This window comes from Pogoniulus pusillus, chromosome 42 (assembly GCF_015220805.1).
Source record: "Pogoniulus pusillus isolate bPogPus1 chromosome 42, bPogPus1.pri, whole genome shotgun sequence".
NCBI classification, from domain to species: Eukaryota; Metazoa; Chordata; class Aves; order Piciformes; family Lybiidae; genus Pogoniulus; species Pogoniulus pusillus.
In genome coordinates, this window is record NC_087305.1 from 3,709,529 (window position 1) to 3,728,439 (window position 18,911).

The following is an 18,911-nucleotide window of genomic DNA, read 5'->3' on the forward strand; positions in this document are numbered from 1 at the left end:
CCCAGGCGGGCTCGGAAAGTCTGCAGAGGAGACTCCACAACCCCCCCGGGCAGCCTGCTCCAGGGCTCAGCGTAAAGGTTCTGCCGAGCTCCCTCCGTAACCTCTCCTCAGGGCAAGGTCTGCAGGGCACCGATCTGCTGATCCATCCCCTGCCGAGTGCCAGACCGGCGCCACCCTGCCCGAGGCCACCGACCGCAGCTGCTGATCGGGAGGCTGGCAAGAGCCCAGCGCCGCTGCCGTAACCTGGAAGGAAACGACTCCGAGCCGACAACTTCCTGCGCTGCTCCGCGGCCGCAGCGCGGAAGGGAAGCATCGGCCCGGGGATGGCTCGGGCCGGCAGCGCCAGCAGCAGGTAGCCCTTGGCGGGGGCGTTGTGGCCGCTCGGAGGCTGTGCTGGGGGAGGGTCTGCAGGCGGCAGGCTGTGGGGGTGCTTTCCCCGGCGCCGTGGGAGCCTCCCGCTGAGCAGCGGAGGAGCCGCCGCGGTCCGGAGCCGTGCGGTTGTCGTAGGAGCTGTGAGCTCCCCGCACACCCCAGGACTGCTCCCAGCCCGTGGCCCCGGCTGGGAGGGTGGGAAAAGAGACTGCTGTGATTGCGGGGATAAAGAGGGTTTGGGGGGGAGAGAGCCACGCTGGCCTTCGCCGGGAGCTCCGAAAATAACAAAGCTGTGGCGGGGAGGAGGTGCGGGAGCAGCCGGGGGGGGGGCGTGCGGAAGCAGCCAGGTCGAGGACGTGCGGGAGCCGCCGGGTCGGGGACGTGCGGGAGCAGCCCGGGGGGGAAGGTGCGGGAGCAGCCGGGTCGGGGACGTGCGGGAGCAGGCGGGAGGTGCCAGCAGCCTGTTTTCTGCCTCACTTCTGAGGCACATAGCCCTGGGCTGGTGACTCCTCCACCTGCCCGGGCAGCCTGGCAGGGTGGGAGGACTCTGGCTGCAAAGCAATCGTTCCTCCTGTCCACCCTGAGCCTCCCCTGGTACAGCTTGAGGCCATTTCCTGGCCTGTCACTTGTTGCATGTGAAAAGAGACCAACCCCCACCTGGCTCCAGCCTCCTTTCAGGGACTTGCAGAGAGCGATGATGTCTGCCCACAGGTTCCTCTTCTGAACCCTAAGGCACTGCACTTCCCTAAAGAACTGAGCTCCAAAGTGCAGCTCCAAGCTGGCTCTGTCCCTGTGCCCAGGACTGTCACTGCTGGCAGCAAAAGCTCTGGGTTGGGCTTCCTGGCGCGGGGGGAGCCGCAGGGCAGGGTTCTGCTGTAGCTAAATAAAGCTGTGCCCTGGAGCTGCCTCCCTGGCAGGCAGACAGGCAGGCAGGCAGGCAGCAGTGACCCATGCGCTGCTCTTTGGGTTACCTCATCCCCGGATCCCTCCAGCCCCTCCTCATGCTCCCGCTGAGTCACGGCTGGAGCTGTCTGGGCTCCTCCTCAGCCCACTTCCCCGGGGGTATTTTTGTCGGATGGATCTCTTGCAAAACACCCTGCGGGCTGAAGGGCTGCTTTGTGCAGCTCTGCTTTGGGTTGGTTTGGCAGTGACCCTCCAGAAATAGCTGGAGCTCAGAAGTCTCCCAGAGAAGCTGTGGAGGCTCCAAGCCTGCCAGCGTTGAAAATCCAGGTTGGATGGGGTCTGGAGCAACCTCAGCTAGTAGGAAGTGTCCCTGCCCGTGCCAGGGGGGTTGGAATTAGATGATCTTTAGGGTCCCTTCCAACCCAACTCGTTCATAGGTTCGTGGAATGGTTTGAGTTAGAAAGGACCTTAAAGATAATCCAGTTCCAACCCCCCTGCCATGGGCAGGGACACCTCCTAGTAGCCCATGTTGATTGGACAGCAACCCTGTGCTGGGCTGCAGCAAGAGCAGTGTGGGCAGCAGGGCAAGGGCTAGGTCTCTTGTCAGACCCCACATGGAGTCCTGGGTGCAGTTCTGGAGCCCCCAGCACAAGCAGGACATGGAACTCTTAGAGCAAGACCAGAGGAGGCCACCAAGATGCTGAGAGGGCTGCAGCAGCTCTGCTGTGAGCACAGGCTGAGAGAGTTGGGGCTGTGCAGCCTGCAGAGAAGAAGGCTTTGAGGAGACCTTGGAGTGGCCTTGCAGGATCTGAAGGGGACTACAGGAAGGCTGGGGAGGGACTATTGACAAGGTCTTGTAATGACAGGAGGAGGAGGAATGGGTTTGAAGTGGCAGAGGGGAGATTCAAAACTAGATGTTAGGAAAGGGTTGTTTGCAGTGAGGGTGGTGAGAGACTGGCACAGGTTGCTCAGGGAGGCTGTGGAGCACAGAAGCACAGAATGTGATCTTTGATCACAACCTCCCTGGAGGTGTTCAAGGCCAGGTTGGATGAGTTCTTGAGCAACCTGTTCTAGTGGGAGGTGTCCCTGCCTATGGCAGGGGTTTGGAACTGGCTGAGCTTTGAGGTCCCTTCCAACCTGAACCATTCTATGATAAATACTTGAGGGGTGACAAGACACTGGAAGAGGTTACCCAGAGGTGTGGTTAAGGCCCCATCCCTGGAGACATTCGAGATCAGGCTGTGGATTTGTCCCCATGCAGCCTGCTCGAGCTGGAGGTGTCCCTGCTGGGTGCAGGGGGGTTGGATAAGATGCCCTTTGAGAGTCCCTTCCCTGATACAATCTGTGAATCTTTGTCTCCTCCAACCCAAGTGACTGATGCTCAGCAGCCCCTGCAGCAGCCATGTCCACTCTTTAGTGTTTTGCACCCCTTTGTTTCTCAGCTCAGCCCCCTCCAAGCTGCAGTCTTTTAGGCTGAAACACAAAGCTCTGAGCGAGAAGATGTCACTGATGAAGAGGCAAAGATGTACAGGCAGGAAAAGGCTTTGGTTTCTTTTTGGCTTGATCCATGTCCCTCTCATCCAGTTGGCTCTGAGGCTTTTGCTGCTCTCTGTGTCTCCCAGGTCCTAGCTGATGCTCAGGCTTCCCTGGCATGATGCCATCCCGAACCAATCTGTCCGCCGGCATTCCCAGCAGCAAGGTCAAGTACTCCAAGCTCTCCAGCACCGACGATGGCTACATTGACCTGCAGGTAAATCACAGAACCAGTCCTATGCCCTCCACAGGCAGGGACACCTCCCACCAGCCCAGGTTGCTCAAGGCCTCACCCAACCTGGCCTTGAAGCCTTCCAGGGAGGGGGCTTCCACAACCTCCCCGGGCAACCTGTGCCAGTGTCTCCCCATCCTCACTCTCCACAACTCTCAATCTCCCCTCTTCCCAGATCAAAGCCATTGTCCCTCATCCTGTCACAGCCCTTGTCACAAGTCCCTTCCCAGCTCTCCTGGAGCCCCTTCAGGCACTGGAAGGCTACTTTAAGCTCTCCTTGGAGCCTTCTATTCAGCAGGGCCATTACAGAGCCCTGCAGGGCTGCCAGAGTCTGTCCCTTTTCACCTCTGCTAGCTGTGGGTTTGTGCCTTTGCTGTGGTGGGAGTTAAGCTGTTTAACACTGGGTTTTTATTTCCATCCAGTTCAAGAAGAGCCCACCAAAGATCCCCTACAAGGCAATAGCCTTGGCTGTTGTGCTCTTCATGATCGGGACCTTCCTCATCATCATCGGTGCCCTGCTGCTGGCAGGATACATTAGCAAAGGAGTAAGTGCTCTGACTCCACTTCTGCTGAGAGCTTTGCCTTGCTCACCCATTCCTTAAAGCCTGCTGACAAGTGTCAGGTTCAGGGGAGAAACTGAGAGCCAAAGGCCTGTGGGAAGACAGTGACCCCCTCCTGCTCGCTGCTGCTTGCTGGCAGCTCTCCCTCTGGCAGCAAAGCCTCTGCTGTCTGCAGTTGGAGAGTCTGGGGCAGGTTCCTGGCTGTGCTGGAGACCTGCCAAGGAGGGCTGAGTGCCTCTGTCCTCCCTGGGGGATGGTTTCATCTGACGCAGTATCCCTGCAGAGGTCAGCTTGCTGTCCTGGAGAAAGGTCACTCTGCTGGTGGTGGTCACAGGATGGACATGAAGGGAGGCTGTAGCCAGGTGGGGTTGGGCTCTGTTGCCAGGCAACCAGCAACAGAACAAGGGGACACAGCCTCAAGCTGTGCCAGGGCAGGTTGAGGCTGGATGTGAGGAGGAAGTTGTTGTCAGAGTGATTGGCACTGGAATGGGCTGCCCAGGGAGGTGGTGGAGTGGCTGTGGCTGGAGGTGTTGGAGCCAAGCCTGGCTGGGGCACTGAGTGCCATGGTCTGGTTGGTTGGGCAGGGCTGGATGCTAGGTTGTGCTGGCTGAGCTTGGAGCTCTCTTCTAACCTGCTTGACTCCATGGCTCAGGGTGCAGCAGTTGAAGGCTCTGTCCCAGCCTCACCTTGAGTATCTCCACGGTTGCTGCAACCACCTCCCCGGGCAGCCTGTTGCAAGCAATGCTGAGGAGCTGAGGCAGGACTTAAAGGAAAGAGCTCCCCAAAGCCTCTCACTGCACCCTGCTGTCTCTCCTGCACAGGGCTCAGACCGTGCCATCCCCGTGCTCATCATTGGCATCCTGGTGTTCCTGCCAGGCTTCTACCACCTGCGCATCGCCTACTACGCCTCCAAGGGCTACCGCGGCTACTCCTACGATGACATCCCTGACTTCGACGACTGAACCCTGTCATTAATGATGTAATTAGCTGGGTGGTAAGAGCTGTTAGTCACCCTGCCTAGACCAGAGGGGACCTCTACCGTCGTAGGTGAAGTTTCTCAGTCAGAAGATGCCAGCTTTGAGGTGCTGCAGGTTTTCCAGTTGCGGGGCTTGGGGGTTTGGATCTGGAAGTGCCCAAAGAGCAGCACTGGGTGGGAAGAAGATGGGAGGTGGTTGTGGTTTTCCTCTCATGGTTGCAGAATGCTTGTATGAAGTTCTCCTTGGGCAAGACAATTCTGAGCAGTTATCCCCAGGCAGCTGATGCAAAGCAGCTCAGAGACCTTTTCCCTCCCTGTTTGCAGAGTTGGTTTTCAGTCTCAGTAAGGTTGCTGCCGTTGTTGGCTTTGCCTTTGCAGCCCAACACCAGAGCTCAGTTCTCCTTTTGCTCCGTGTCAGAAATGCTTCTGAGCTTGTCCTATGCTCCTCTGGACCAGCACGAGTTAGATGCCTACAAGAGGAGGGGGAAAACTGCACCTGCCTGAAATTTCCACCTGGTGCATTTGCACAACTCCTCTGGCCAGAGTGACCAAGATACTCCCTCAGCAGAGACACCCTTGAGGCCTTTCCCCACCCCACTAACTTTGGGCAACATCTCCTGATGCTTTAAAAGGGCTGCTGTTGGATTTTGCTTCTTGATTTAAAGGGGCCAAGTAGACAGAGGGAGAAGAATTGGGATCTGGACCAGGACTTGAGTGTTCAAATAGCAAATCCCTTGGCTTTGAGCAGTGTGGAGGCTCTTGGATTCCAGCTCTGTGTGTATTTGGGAGCCTTTTGACCTTGCCTAGACAACATCCTGTGTGTAACTCCCCAGAGCAGTAAAGAGGAGCTCTCTGTGGGGTTTGTGCTGAGCAAGTCCTGTTGTTGTTGTTGTTGTTTAGCTGACTTCAGCCAGGAAAGACAGATTGGTGTCTCTGTCTCGTGTGAAGCAAAAAGTGTCCCTCTCCTGAAGTAGAAATGCACTCAGTGTCCTGGAGAACATGGATGTGATAAGCAGTGATGCAAGCAGCTGTACTTAATACAAATAAACTTCACTCTCTTCTGTGTACAGATCAGAGCTTTGTCCTTCACATGCTTCCAGATCCTGGTGTGCACTGAAAACTCCTCAGGGCACACAGATGAAGGCTTTAGCTGAACCTGCTGCTTCCAATCGCTGAGGTAGACCCCAATCAGCATCAGGCTTTGTTGAGCCAGCAGCTTTGCACAGCTTCATCTGCTCTCCAGGACCCTTGGTTGGCTCTGGGGCAGGGCTGAGGAGCTGCCCTGGGTACTCCTGCAGCAGGTCAGGGTTTGCTTTTTGAACCTCAGAAGTGGTCCCTATTAGATGTGCAGAGACCTCAGACTGCTGAGCAGGACAGGGAGGGGATTCGAAAGAATTTCTGCCTCATCTCCAGTCTCAATCTCCCCCTCCCAGCTCAAAGCCATTGTCTCTCATCCTGTCACTCCCAGCTCTTGTCAGAAGTCCCTCCCCAGCTCTCCTGGGGTACTGGAAGGCTGCTCTGAGGGGGTACTTCTCATTCAGGTCGTGGAAGGCTTCTCTGAAGGGGTACCTCTCCAGGCAGTGGAAGGCTGCTCTGAGGGGGTACCTCAGGCTGCTCCAGTACTCCTTCAGGTGCTGGAAGGCTGCTCTGAGGGGATACCTCTCATTCAGGTACTGGAAGGCTGCTTTAAGGGGGTACCTCTCATTTGGGTAGTGGAAGGCTGCTCTGAGGGGGTATCTCTCCTTCAGGTACTGGAAGGCTGCTCTGAGGTCTCCTTGGAGCCTTCTCCAGGATGAGCAGCCCTAACTCTCAGCCTGTCCCCACAGCCGAGGTTCTGCAGCCCTCTCATCATCTTGGTGGCCTCATCTTGACCCTCTCCAACAGCTCCAGGTCCTTCTTGTGCTGTGGCACCAGAACTGGAGGCAGTGCTGCAGGTGGGGTCTCAGCAGAGGGGCAGAATCCCCTCCCTGTGCTGCTGCTCTCCCTGCTCTGGCTGCAGCCCTGCAGGTGCAGGTTTTCAGAGTGCTGCAAGTGCAGAGCAGGTCCATGGAGCTGCTGAGGTGATCAGCACAGTGCTGGACGAAGGCTTTGCTCTGCCAATGCTCCTAAAATTGCCTTTTTTCCTCCTCCACTGTTCTCACTCAAACCCAAAGCCTAAGCCAAGATCTTTTTTTAACCTCCTCCTCCTCCTCCTCTTCCCTCATTTGACTTAATTGGTTTGTGAGTGCCCTGATGCCTCTGAGCAGGAGCTGATTGAATTCAGGCTCTGTCCTCCCATCTCTGAAGGTGAGCAGGATGCACCTTGGCTCCTGCTCTGCTGTGTCACACCAGCCCTCACGTCCCCATGGCAGCTCTGCTCCCCAGATGTTGTCATGTTCTGTGCTTGGCAGCAGCTGGAATGTGTCAATTAGAGCTGGCTCTGGCCAGGAGCGAGGCTGCTGACGCAGAACCATGAATCAGCCTCTGTCGGGGGATAAGAACAGGCATTTGTTTGGTTTGGGGGAAAGGGGAGGGAAGTTTAGGTGGAAAGGGAAAAGAGGGAGGCAGAAGATGCTTTCAAGTGGGGCTGATGAGATGCAAGAAGTTGGGTGGCCTGAGTCAACTGGGAAGGATAAATAAATGGGGCAGGAGAAGAAAGTGGAGCCAAGGCAGGGAAGTGACTGCCCTCGAGAGAAGCAGAGTGCACAGGGGACAGTCCCTGCCCCACAGCTCTCAGGGCTGTGTCAGGGATGGCCACAGGCAAACCTCTCTGCTGGCACTGGCTTGCATCTACCCTGGAAACATGAGGCACTCGTGGGCTCTCCAGTTCAAGGGAGACAGGGAACTGCTTGCCTTGGAGGCACCTGGAGATGAAGCCATCGCCCCTCACCTGTCACTCCAGGCCCAAAATTCCTCTCCTGGAGCCCCCTTCAAGCCCTTTAAGGCAGCTCTAAGGTCTCCCAGATCCTTCTCTCCTCCAGCATGAACCAGCCCAACTCTCAGCCTAGCCTCACAGCACAGGGCCCCCAGAGGCTCTCTTCTCCCTAGTGTCAAGTGGTAGGACAAGAGGAGATGGCCTAAAGTGGCAGCAAGGGAGGCTTAGGTTGAGTGTTAGACAAAATTCCATTGCTGCAAGGGTGGTCAGGGATTGGCACAGGCTGCCCAGAGAGGTGGTGGAGTCCTCATCCCTGTGGCCATGACACTTGGGGCCATGTTTAGTGGCCATGGTGGTGTTGGGCTGATGTTGGACTGGATGACCTTAGAGAGCTTCTCCTATTGGAGCAAACCTGTGTCTCTGTGCCTCAGCCTGGCTGCTTCACTGCTTCCCTGGGTGGCTCTTACTCTGCATTCAATACTGCAGGTCAGGTGAATCCTCTCTGCCTTTCTCTGCCTGAGCACAGAGGCAGCATTGTAAGGAGGCCACTTCAACTGTGTGGCTAAAACTAAGCCAGCAGTGAATGGTCTCTGACTTCAGACACCACAGAAGTGCCTGTGATGGTTTCTTTTTGCTGGGGGTCCACATTTCAAAGTGCCCAAACCATGGGGCAGAGTTCAACTCCCCAGCAGCTCCTGCCCCTGGAACAAAGGAGCCTATCTGTGCCTTGCACCCACGGTGGGCTGGCACCTGGGTGCTGCAAGCTGGCACTCAGCTGCAGCCTGGGACTTTATCAGCCCTTCAGCAGGCTGCTTCCCAGCTCCAACACCTCCCACCCTGGCAATGAGGCAGGGCCCAGGTCTCAGCAGGGAGCTAAGGGCACACACAGAGCCCTGCTCCCACTCCGTGGCAGGCAGGGAAAAGGATTGAACAGAGCTTGCAAGAACACTTCAGTGCCACTGGCACCAGTTAGGAGTGGCAGAGAGTTGGCACTTCAGGCAGGGAAGGAGTTAAGGAAATAAAGGGCAATTTGTTGGGGAGAAGTTGGAGTTCATTGTTCCAGGAGCTGCTGTGGCTTTCCTTTTTATCCTTTCACCTCTGACTCTCAGCTGCCACCATAAAAAGGGCTTTTAGTCCTTCCTCTTCCCCTTTCCCTTTGGACTCTGAGTCCTCCACGGCGTGGCCCTGCCTTAACCTGTGTGCAGCAGCACGGTGGGAGCTCTTGGGAGGGAGCTATAAATAGTGACCCTGTCCAGCCCTGTGGCATCTGCACTTGCTATAATTGCCTGGTCTGTGCTCCTGTGACAAGTGTTAGCTCAGCTGTCAGGGAGAGAGGGAACTGAAAAGCATTGCCACAGACACTTTGCAGCTCTGGTGCTGGCCACTTAGCTCCCCTTTGGGCTCACTTCTCCTTCCGACCTCAGCTGCATGCAAATGATGGTTCCCAGCATCTGCCCAGCGTGGTCTGGGCAGTCCAGCTGCAGAGTCATGGAATCCCAGAATGGCCCAGGTTGGAAGGGACCTGCCATCATCAGTCCCTTGACCCATGGGCAGGGACAACTCTCAAGTGAACTTGGTTGTTCAAGGCCTCATCCAACTGCCTTGAACACTCCCAGTGAGGAGGCAGCCACAGCCTCCCTGGGCAGCCTGCTCCAGCATCTCACCACCCTGGTACTGAAGAACTTCTTCCTCAGCTCCAGTCTAACCCTGCTCTGCCTCAGCTTCAAACCATCCCCTCTTGCCTTGTCACTAGAAGAAGCTCTGCAGAGAGCTGTGGTGCTGCCTGTTTTGATCTCCAACTCGTGGCTCATGCTCATCTACTGTGCCTTCTGCCACTGGCCAGGGGAGGTTGGTTCTGCAGCAGTCACCTTCCCTCTGTGCCCAGTGTCACTGGTTCTGTTCCTGCCTGCCCACATGGGGAATGGAAGGGGTCATGGGGATAAAACTGATGACAAAGTCTGAGGTCATCCTTCCTCTCTGAGCCCACTCTGGATGTTCTTTCAGAAGGGCTTGCAAAAGGGTTCAAGCAATGGGAGGTTGAAACAGAGATTCTCTCTCTGCTATCACTTCTCTGCTGGGTTGTGAGTAACCAACCACAAGGCTGCTGGTGCTGCCTGTGCTCTGCACTTGGACTCCCAGTGGAAGTGGCTTAAGAAACCTGATTTATTCTGCACTACAGAGTTCCTCTGTAGTTCCAGTTCTGCTGTCCCCAGCAGAAGGGCACAGAGCTGTCAGAGTCTAGAGCAGGCCACAAAGATGCTGCCAGGGCTGGAGCAGCTCTGCTGTGAGCACAGGCTGAGGGAGCTGGGAGGGTGCAGCCTGCAGAGGAGAAGGCTCCAGAGGGACCTCAGAGCTGCCTGCCAAGAGCTGAAGGGATCCTGCAGGAAGGCTGCAGAGAGACTTTTGCTGAGGGTGTCCAGAGCCAGGCCAAGGGGGAATGGTTTGGAGCTGAGGCAGAGCAGGGTTAGAGTGGAGCTGAGGAAGAAGTACAAGGGTGGTGAGAGTCTGGAACAGGTGGCCCAGGGAGGTTGTGGATGTGCCCTCACTGGAGATGTTGAAGGCCAGGTTGGATGAGGCCTTGAGCAGCCTTGAGGTGCCTCTGCCCATGGCAGGGGGGTTGGAGTAGATGACCTCTGAGGTCCCTTTCAACCTGAGCCATTCTGTGACTTTAAAATGATTGTGCACATTGTGTCCCTGCTCTTTTGGAAGCAGATTAAGTGGAAATAAGTCTCTTCAGTCCAGCATGGACACATCTGTCAACAGAAGCTGACACATTCATTGCCACAGCTTTGGGCAATGGCCAAGCATGGACTTGATGCAAGGTGGCAAACCTCAGCTTGTGCCCTGCTTTGGAGACCATGACAGAGGCTCCATCTGATAAGTGGCTGCAAGCAAAACCCCACTGGGAATGTGCAGTGGCAAAGCAAAACTGCCAGGAGCTGTCAGCCACAGGCTCCTGCTGTGCCTCTGTGCTGCCACAGCTCCTCAGAGGCAGGAGATGTGGCTCCAGCAGCAGTGGCAAGCTGAAGTGGCAGACAGGAGGAGGATGAAGACAGGTCACTTCCCAAGGCACAAGGACTCTCTCCTGGCTGTGGTTTTGAAGAGAGGATAAGGAATGAGCTGAGAGGTGACTAAGCCTTTCTCCTGCCTCCACTGCTCAACCCAGGCCTTCCTCCTTGCTTGGCAACTCAACTCTCATTTCTCTGCTGCAGCCCCCAGGGTGCCAGACAGGACAGCATCAAGGAAATGAGCTGCTCATGCCCAGCCCGAGCTGCCCAGCTCAGTTAGTGATCCTGTAAGTGCTCTTCACTGCTCCTCCTTCCCTCTGTTCACTGACACCATCTGCATGAATCATAGAACCAAGCAGGTTGGCAGAGAGCTCCAAGCTCAGCCAGCCCAACCTAGCCCCCAGCCCTGCCCAACCAACCAGACCATGGCACTCAGTGCCCCAGCCAGGCTTGGCTGCAACACCTCCAGCCATGGGCACTGCACCACCTCCCTGGGCAGCCCATTCCAGTGCCAATCACTCTCTCTGCCAACAACTTCCCCCTAACACCCTGCGGCCGTGGTGCATGGTGCAGCCCTACAGCAAGGGCTGCTCTGGGTTGTTTGTGCTCTGCTGGCTGCCAGAACCTGGGCTCTAGCTACAAAATCTTTTGCAGATGCAAATGTGAAGGAAGATGTCCTCTTCCCAAAGGCTCCGGAGCTGAAACCACCTTGATCCGAGCAGCAGGGACCCAACGATTCTGCAGCTATGCAGATTTAGCTCCTCCTGCTCCCCTGTTGATTTATGATGTGAATTCAGGCAACTGTGACTTTGCAGCCTCTGCTATTCATCTCCATAAGCAAGCACAGCAGTGCACCTGCCTCTTGGATTGCTGGCTGAAGCCTCAGTAACTTGAGTACTTGGAGCAAAGGAGTCTGAGATCCTTGGACCAGAAGCCCAACTTGCAATTAGGAGCACTTTGCATTGATTAATTCTTCCCTAGCTCCATTTTGCAGGTGACAAAACAGGACTGAGCTCAGATGACAGACCAAGAAGTCACAGAATCATAGGATGGGTTGGACTGGAAAGGACCTTAAAGATCACCCAGTTCCAACCTCTCTGCCATGAGCAGGAACACCTCCCACTAGCCCAGGTTGCCCAGGGACTCATCCAGCCTCCAGGGAGGAGGCATCCACAACCTCTCTGGGCAACCTGTGCCAGTGTCTTCCCTCCCTCACTGTCCAGAATTTCTTCCTCTCCAGTCTCACTCTCCCCTCTCCCAGCTCAAAGCCATTGTGCCTTGTCCTGTCACTCCCAGTCCTTGTCAAAACTCCCTCCCCAGCTCTCCTGGAGCCTCTTCAGGTACCAGAAGGCTGCTCTCAGGTCTCCCTGGAGCCTTCTCTTCTCCAGGCTGAGCAGCCCCAACTCTCCCAGCCTGTCCCTACAGGGGAAGTTCTCCAGCCCTTTGATCATCTTCATGGCCTCCTCTGGGTCCTCTTTGGCAGCTCCAGGTCCTACTTGTGCTGGGAGCCCCAGAGCTGGAGGCAGTGCTGCAGGTGAGGTCTGAGCAGAGGGGCAGAATCCCCTCCCTGTGCTGCTGCCCTCCCTGCTCTGGCTGCAGCCAGCACACAGCTGCCTCTGGGCTGCAGGGACCAGTGCTGGCTCCTGGGGAGTTTGTCACCAGCTGACACCCCCAAGGCCTTCTCCTCAAGGCTGCTGTGGAACCACTCCTCACCCAGCCTGGATCTGTGCTTGGCATTGCCCTGACCCAGCTGCAGGAACCTTGCCCTTGTCACTCAGTTTTACAAATAGTTCTTGGGAAGAAAAAACAAAAAGCTTTAAATTATTTTCTTCTCATTCCATTCCCACACAAGGTTGGGAGGAGGGGAAAGAGCCACCAAGGCACAGCTCTCCCCAAGATAAACTCTCAGTGTGTGCAGGTGAAGGCCCTGGAGGTGGTGGTTTCCACTAGGTGGTGGTAGATGTCTTTTACCAAGGGTGACTCTCTTTACTCCAGGGCGTAGGGCACAAACCCAGGGGCTGCCCAGCTCAGTATTCTCTTCCCCTTCCATTTACTACTCCACCTTCCAGAGGAAGAAGCAAAAAGCATCACTGCTGGTGAGTCGTTAACTATTTTTTTGCCCTTTCTTGTGGAGTTTTTGTTCCCCTCCTAGGCAGCAGCAGCTGAAATGCCATGGGGTTAGAGTCACAGAATCAGCCAGGGTTGGAAGGGACCACAAGGAGCAGCCAGTTCCAACCCCCCTGCCATGTCCAGGGACACCTCACACTAGATCAGGCTGCCCACAGCTTCATCCAGCCTGGCCTTAAACACCTCCAGGCATGAGGCTGCCACCACCTCCCTGGGCAACCCCTGCCAGGCTCTCACCACCCTCATGCTCAACAACTTCTTCCTCACCTCCAGGCTGACTCTCCCCATTTCCAGCTTGGTTCCATTCCCCCAAGTCCTATCACTACCTGACAGCCTAAGAAGTCCCTTCCCAGCCTTCTTGTAAGCTTCATTTTCTTTTGGGGTGGCTCAGTTAGAGATACTGCTGCTGGCCATGGGTTGCCTTGTTCTGGGCTCCTGCCTCTGCCTATGGGCTTCATGTAAGACATTGCTCATCTTGAGTGGAGCAGACTCTTATTTCCTTGGTTTATGTGGTCAGAAAAGGCAACCAAAAACAAAAGTCACAGCAAGAAGAGGAGATGGGGAATTGGAAATGGGCTGTGGATTCCAGACCCAAGCCAATCTTCCCTTCTTATGACTGGATGTGAAGGTCTGAATTGGTTTTTTGGAGATGCTGTGCTCAGACCAATGATTCACCTCCCAGCTGAGGCAACACTTTGGTTTAAAATGGAAATGTTGAGTAAATAGAAGAGGCACCTGCCAAAAGCACCTCAGCCTTTCAGCTGATGGCAGTTATGTCCATCCCCAGCAAACCCTGACCTTCTGCAGGCCTGTCCTCACCATCTGATCTGTGCAGAGCCACAAAGAACCAAACCAAACAAAGCTGCCCTGGAAGCAGGCTCAGGGAAGGTCACCTCAGATTATCACTACAGTCTCCTGCTCTCTGGCTGCAGAAGATGCAGCCCAGGCTAGAGCTTGACTGTCCCACAAGAGTATCTCACTACAGAGGCTTCTAGCACCACATGGGCACAACCTCACCACAAAACGGATGAGGAGTGGCCCCAGAGCATCTCAAGGAGGAGGATTTGGGGGGTGTCAGGTGATGAAAAGCTCAGCAGCAGCCAGCAATGGTCGCTGGCAGCCCAGAAGGCAGCTGTGTGCTGGGCTGCACCCAAAGCAGGGAGAGCAGCAGCACAGGGAGGGGATTCTAAAGCATTTCTTCCTCATCCTCAGTCTCAATCTCCCCCCTCCCAGCTCAGAGCCAATGTTCCTTATCCTGTCACTACAAGCCCTCATCAGAACTCCTTCCCCAGCTTTCCTGTAGCCATTTCAGGTATTGGAAGGCTGCTCTAAGGTCTCCCTTTTTACTGGTGACTGCTAATTTGTTGACATCATTGTGAAGGACATGCACATGCACATCCTGTGTCTCCCATCATTCCAGCTCTTTTTATGGTCCTGTGAATCACTCAGGATGAAAGCAACTGAATTTTTTTAGAGGTACCTCATGGTTCTTCGCCACCTTTTAATAACAGAACTTCTATCTGCCAATAATGCCAGTAAAATGAGTTTTGCTTCTAGAGCAGGGCAGTGTGACAGCACCAAATGGGCTCTGGCTCCCTGCAGGAGTGAAGCTCTGGGGTATGTTGTGCAAGTTTACATCCCAGAAGGCCACCTGGAAGGCAATTTATCTATTTAAGAGCACCAAAGGCCTGCAAAATGCCTTTCTGGGTTTGGGCTCATGATTGCAGGGGGTCTAGCTGTGCCAAATTCAATTCTTGGAGCACTAAATCCACCTCTGCTTGTCTTTGGGATTATCAGGACCCTGAGCTCTGTTTATTTGCTCCATTTCAACCTGCTGCACGCATCTGACCTTCCCTCTCGCTGCCTTACCTGCACTGCACTCTGCCACCTTTCCCCCCCGGGCAGGGCAGGTTAGAAACACTCTTAACACTTTGAAAAGCAGGAGAACAAGTTAAAAATAAACCCAGAGCTGTGTGTCCCTGCCAATGGTTTCTGAAGACAGGAAGTCCTCCCAGGGAGGCTGCATCGCTGAGCGCATCCGATCCATCTTCCTGCAGCAGCTGCTGCCAGCAGCCCAACGCTGCAGTCCCAATCAATCCTGCATTACTGAAGTGCCCCTTGCACCACAGCTCCCTGCTCCTCCACCCTGACAACCAAAGGCTATTAACATTTAAAAGCTCTGCTAACTCTGCCTCCATGTTTGGGCTAAGGCCAGGTATTGAATGATGCTAAGGGATCGATATTCACAACCTGGAGCAGCAGAAGAGCTGCGTGGTGACTTCTCCATGGCCTGTGTGGTTGATGTGAAAGCCCTTTAGGAGTTTAACAAGGAAGGTATTTGCAGTGAATGTGTGGGGGAAAAATGATGCAGGAGGATAAGAAGCACAAATGCTCCAGAGGCCTCCTAGGGTCTGCAGTCTTACAATAAGCTCCTGGGGTTTAATGGGATCTGGTGAAACCTTCTTTGCAGCAGGGGGAGCAGGATGGAAGGGGCAGGCAGCTGGTGAGCAGGTACTCAGCAAACACTCCCGGCAGCAAACTCTGTGCAAACAGCAACTATTAAGGCAAAGACCTGAAAGATCAACAAAGAATTGCAGGCTTGGGTGAAATGATGCAATGGATTGCAGTCGGTGTCAGGGGGGCTGGGAAGTGCAGGCTCTCCTATCGACTGGCACCTAGGAAGCACCTTAATCAAATAAGGAAGGGGGCTGGTGGGGGAGGAAGCTCAGCAGCAGTCAATATTGTGTCAAGGACACCTACTGTAAGTTAGCAGGCTGATGTCTGTGGGGTGGCTTTGCTGCAAGGAGGAAAGGCAACAAATTGCTGGAGGGGGCTGCAGCAGCTTGGCCTCACCCTCTGTGCCACGGTCTGGTTGATGGGGCAGGGCTGGGTGCTAGGTTGGACTGGCTGAGCTTGGAGGTCTCTTCCAACCTGGGGGATTCTATGGTTCCCAGCACTGAGTGGCAGAAGGTTTGGTGAGGGATTGGCAGGGTCCAGGTTTCTGAGAAGGAATGGCAGGAAAACAAATTTGTGTCTGAACATTCCTGGCTTCTAAAGCTGCTTTGATTTGGCTCAGGTTGCTCTCTAATCTCTGAGTTGCTGCAAGGATGGTTAAGGGATTGGAGCATGTCTCTCATGAGGAAAGGCTCAGAGACTTGGGGCTGTTTAGTCTGGAGAAGAGAAGGCTGAGAGGGAACTTTATGGATGTCTATAAATATCTGAGGGGTGGCTTTCAGGAGGATGGAGCCAGTGATAAGAGGAGGAGCAAAGGACCTAAACTCAACCACAGGAAATTCCATCTCAACGTGAGAAAAAACTTCTTCACTGCGAGGGTGCAGGAAGAGGCTGCCCAGAGAGGCTGTGGAGTCTCCTTCTCTGGAGAGCTTCAAAACCTGCCTGGATGCATTCCTGTGTGACCTGCCCTAAGTGGTCCTGCTTTGCAGGAGGGTTGCACTGGATGATCTCTGGAGGTCCCCTCCAACCTCCAGCATTCTGTGACTAACATTTCTCTTCTTGACCTGTGTCAGAATCCTGTTTAAATGTGGCTTCTCTGAAACAAAACCAGTGTGATCAGAGGTGAGTAGGTTAATGCCCTCTCTTCTGCTCTTGTATGGAATCAGAATCAAGCAGGCTGGCAGAGAGCTCCAAGCTCACCCAGCCCAACCTAGCACCCAGCCCTGCCCAACCAACCAGACCATGGCACTCAGTGCCCCAGCCAGGCTTGGCTGCAACACCTCCAGCCATGGGCACTGCACCACCTCCCTGGGCAGCCCATTCCAGTGCCAATCACTCTCTCTGCCAACAACTTCCTCTGCAATCTCATCCCCTTGGCCCCTGCCCACCCATGCAGCTACCCTCCAACAGCTCCACAGCTGCTCCTAGCTTGGTCTCATCTGCAAACTGACTGATGCTGGACTCCATCCCCTGCTCCAGATCATCAGTAAAGATGTTGAACAGGATGGGGCCCAGCACTGATCCCTTGTAGGTAATGTACAAGAGGATCTCAGCCTCTAACTTGAGCTGCTCCTCACAATGGCCAAACAAGACCCTGGCAAATGCAGAGCTGCACTGGAAATGAGGGCAATGGATGAAACAAAGCATCTGGGCATGTCTGAGAGAGCTGCACGTACTGGAAAGAGCAGAAGCCAAATTAAAGTGAGTTAATGTTATCAAAACCAATTAGGAGTGTCAGGTTTTGCTGAGGGGGACGTGAGCAGTGTCCACCTGTGCTGCTGCCGTCTGTGCTCTGTCACCTCCACACGCTGCTGGGGCTCTGTGTCACATCTGCCCCATCCTCCCAGCCAGCAAACTGTGAAAATCACCTCCAAAAGGGAGATTTTAGGGACAGGGAAGTGTGTGTGCTGGAGGCACATCAAGGGAGGTTCTCCTTCCCCTCTACTCTGCCCTGGGGAGACCTCACCTTGAACACTGCCTTCAGTTTGGGGCTCCCCAGTTGAAGAGGGACAGGGATCTGCTGGAGAGAGTCCAAGGGAGGGCTGTGAGGATGATGAGGGGACTGAAGCAATGCCTGAGGAGGAGAGGCTGAAGGCCCTGGGGCTGCTTAGTCTGGAGAAGACTGAGAGGGGAATTAATAAATGTCTATAACCGAGGGCTGAGGGTCAGGATGGGGGGGACAGGCTCTGCTCACTGCTCCCTGGGAAAGGAGCAGCCACAATGGATGGAAGCTGCAGCACAGGCCAAGGGCAGGTTCTACACTTTGGCCACCACAACCCCAAGCAGCTCCAGGCTGGGGCCAGAGTGGCTGAGAGCAGCCAGGCAGAGAGGGCCCTGGGGGTGCTGGCAGAGAGGAGCTGCAGAGGAGGCAGCAGTGCCCAGGTGGGCAGCAGAGCCAATGGCATCCTGGGCTGGCTCAGGAGCAGTGTGGGCAGCAGGACAAGGGAGCTGCTTCTGCCCTGTGCTCAGCACTGCTCAGGCCACCCCTGGAGTGCTGTGTCCAGTTCTGGGCTCCTCCATTGCAGAGAGAGGTTGAGGTGCTGGAAGGTGCCCAGAGCAGGGCAGCAAGGCTGGGGAGGGGCCTGGAGCACAGCCCTGTGAGGAGAGGCTGAGGGAGCTGGGGGGGTGCAGCCTGCAGCAGAGGAGGCTCAGGGCAGAGCTGATTGCTGCCTGCAGCTGCCTGCAGGGAGGCTGTAGCCAGGTGGGGTTGGGCTCTGCTGCCAGGCAGGCAGGGCCAGCAGAAGGGGCCAGAGGCTGAAGCTGTGCCAGGGCAGGTTCAGGCTGGATGTTGTTAGGAAGTTGTTGTCAGAGAGAGTGATTGGCACTGGAATGGGCTGCCCAGGGAGGTGGTGGAGTGGCTGTGGCTGGAGGTGTTGCAGCCAAGCCTGGCTGGGGCACTGAGTGCCATGGTCTGGTTGGTTGGGCAGGGCTGGGGGCTAGGTTGGGCTGTTTGAGCTTGGAGCTCTCTTCCTGCCTGCCTGGTTCTGTGATTCCATGTAAGACATTGCTCATCTTGAGTGGAGCAGACTCTTATTTCCTTGGTTTATGTGGTCAGAAAAGGCAACCAAAAACAAAAGCCACAGCAAGAAAAGGAGATGGGGAATTGGAAACGAGCTGTGGATTCCAGACCCGAGCCAACCTTCCCTTCCTATGGCTGCATGTGAAGGTCTGAATCGGCCTTTTGGAGATGCTGTGCAGACTCTTTATTCCCCTGGTTTATGTGGTCAGAAAAGGCAACCTCCCACCTCCAGCTGTGCTCCATTGCCCCCGCTCCTGGCGCTCCCTGATAGCCTCAGAAGTCCCTCCCCGGCTCTTTGGGAAGGGCTTTTTGCCTCCAGGCACTCTCGAGGTTGCCTCCTCGGGTTGCCCTCCTCCAGGTTGCCCAAGGAGTCAGTGGATGTGCCCTCCTTGGAGGTGTTCAAGGCCAGCTTGGGTCAGGCCTGGAGCACCTCGGGCTGGTGAGAAGTGTCCCTGCCCTCGGCAGGGGCTGGAGCTGGATGAGCTTTAAAGGTCCCTTCCCACCTGAACCCTTCCACGACCCTCTGAGTGCTTTGGGCTGGAGCAGACCTTTAAAGCTCATCCGGTACCACCTCCAGCGCCTTTCCGGGGAACCGAACTTAAAAGAGCTGACAAAGGTAAGGAGTTTCCCTCTCTCCATTGCCCCTGGAGCTCCTTCTCCCGCTCCAAGAGCTGAGTTCCTTCTTTCCCCGACGAACACCCCCAAGCAGCAAACCCCAGCCCCCGAAGCGGCCAGGGCCGAGGGCTGCCTGCGGTAGCCGCACAGCCGAGCACCGTTTTGCGAGGGGCCGGCCAGGTGAGCCCCCGCAGGCTCTCGGAGGACACCGGGGCCCGACCCCCGCCCGCCCCCCGGGGCCGCTCCGGCAGCCAGGCC

At 55.6% G+C, this 18,911-nt stretch overlaps 2 protein-coding genes across 2 annotated transcripts in view; both read left to right on the forward strand.

The window, feature by feature from the left end:
* Nucleotides 1-214: 214 nt before the first annotated feature.
* Nucleotides 215-5,645, forward strand: TMEM230 (transmembrane protein 230). Its single transcript, XM_064175758.1, has 4 exons — nucleotides 215-352; nucleotides 2,898-3,025; nucleotides 3,463-3,585; nucleotides 4,422-5,645. Exons 2-4 carry the CDS (start codon nucleotides 2,927-2,929, stop codon nucleotides 4,560-4,562), a joined length of 363 nt encoding a protein of 120 aa, XP_064031828.1. The 5' UTR covers nucleotides 215-352; nucleotides 2,898-2,926; the 3' UTR covers nucleotides 4,563-5,645.
* Nucleotides 5,646-18,361: 12,716 nt separating this feature from the next.
* SLC23A2 (solute carrier family 23 member 2) overlaps nucleotides 18,362-18,911 on the forward strand; it is a 60,814-nt gene continuing 60,264 nt past the window's right edge. Inside the window, exon 1 of the mRNA XM_064175720.1 lies at nucleotides 18,362-18,654. The gene's annotated coding sequence lies outside the window, so the exon portion shown is untranslated. The remainder of the gene's footprint in view (nucleotides 18,655-18,911) is intronic.

Excerpts from the sequence above, each read along its gene's own strand:
- TMEM230 (XM_064175758.1), top strand. The coding sequence starts at position 2,927 with ATGATGCCATCCCGAACCAATCTGTCCGCCGGCATTCCCAGCAGCAAG. Across the intron at positions 3,026-3,462 it reads ATGGCTACATTGACCTGCAG|TTCAAGAAGAGCCCACCAAA; the intron begins GTAAATCACAGA and ends ATTTCCATCCAG. Across the intron at positions 3,586-4,421 it reads CAGGATACATTAGCAAAGGA|GGCTCAGACCGTGCCATCCC; the intron begins GTAAGTGCTCTG and ends TCTCCTGCACAG.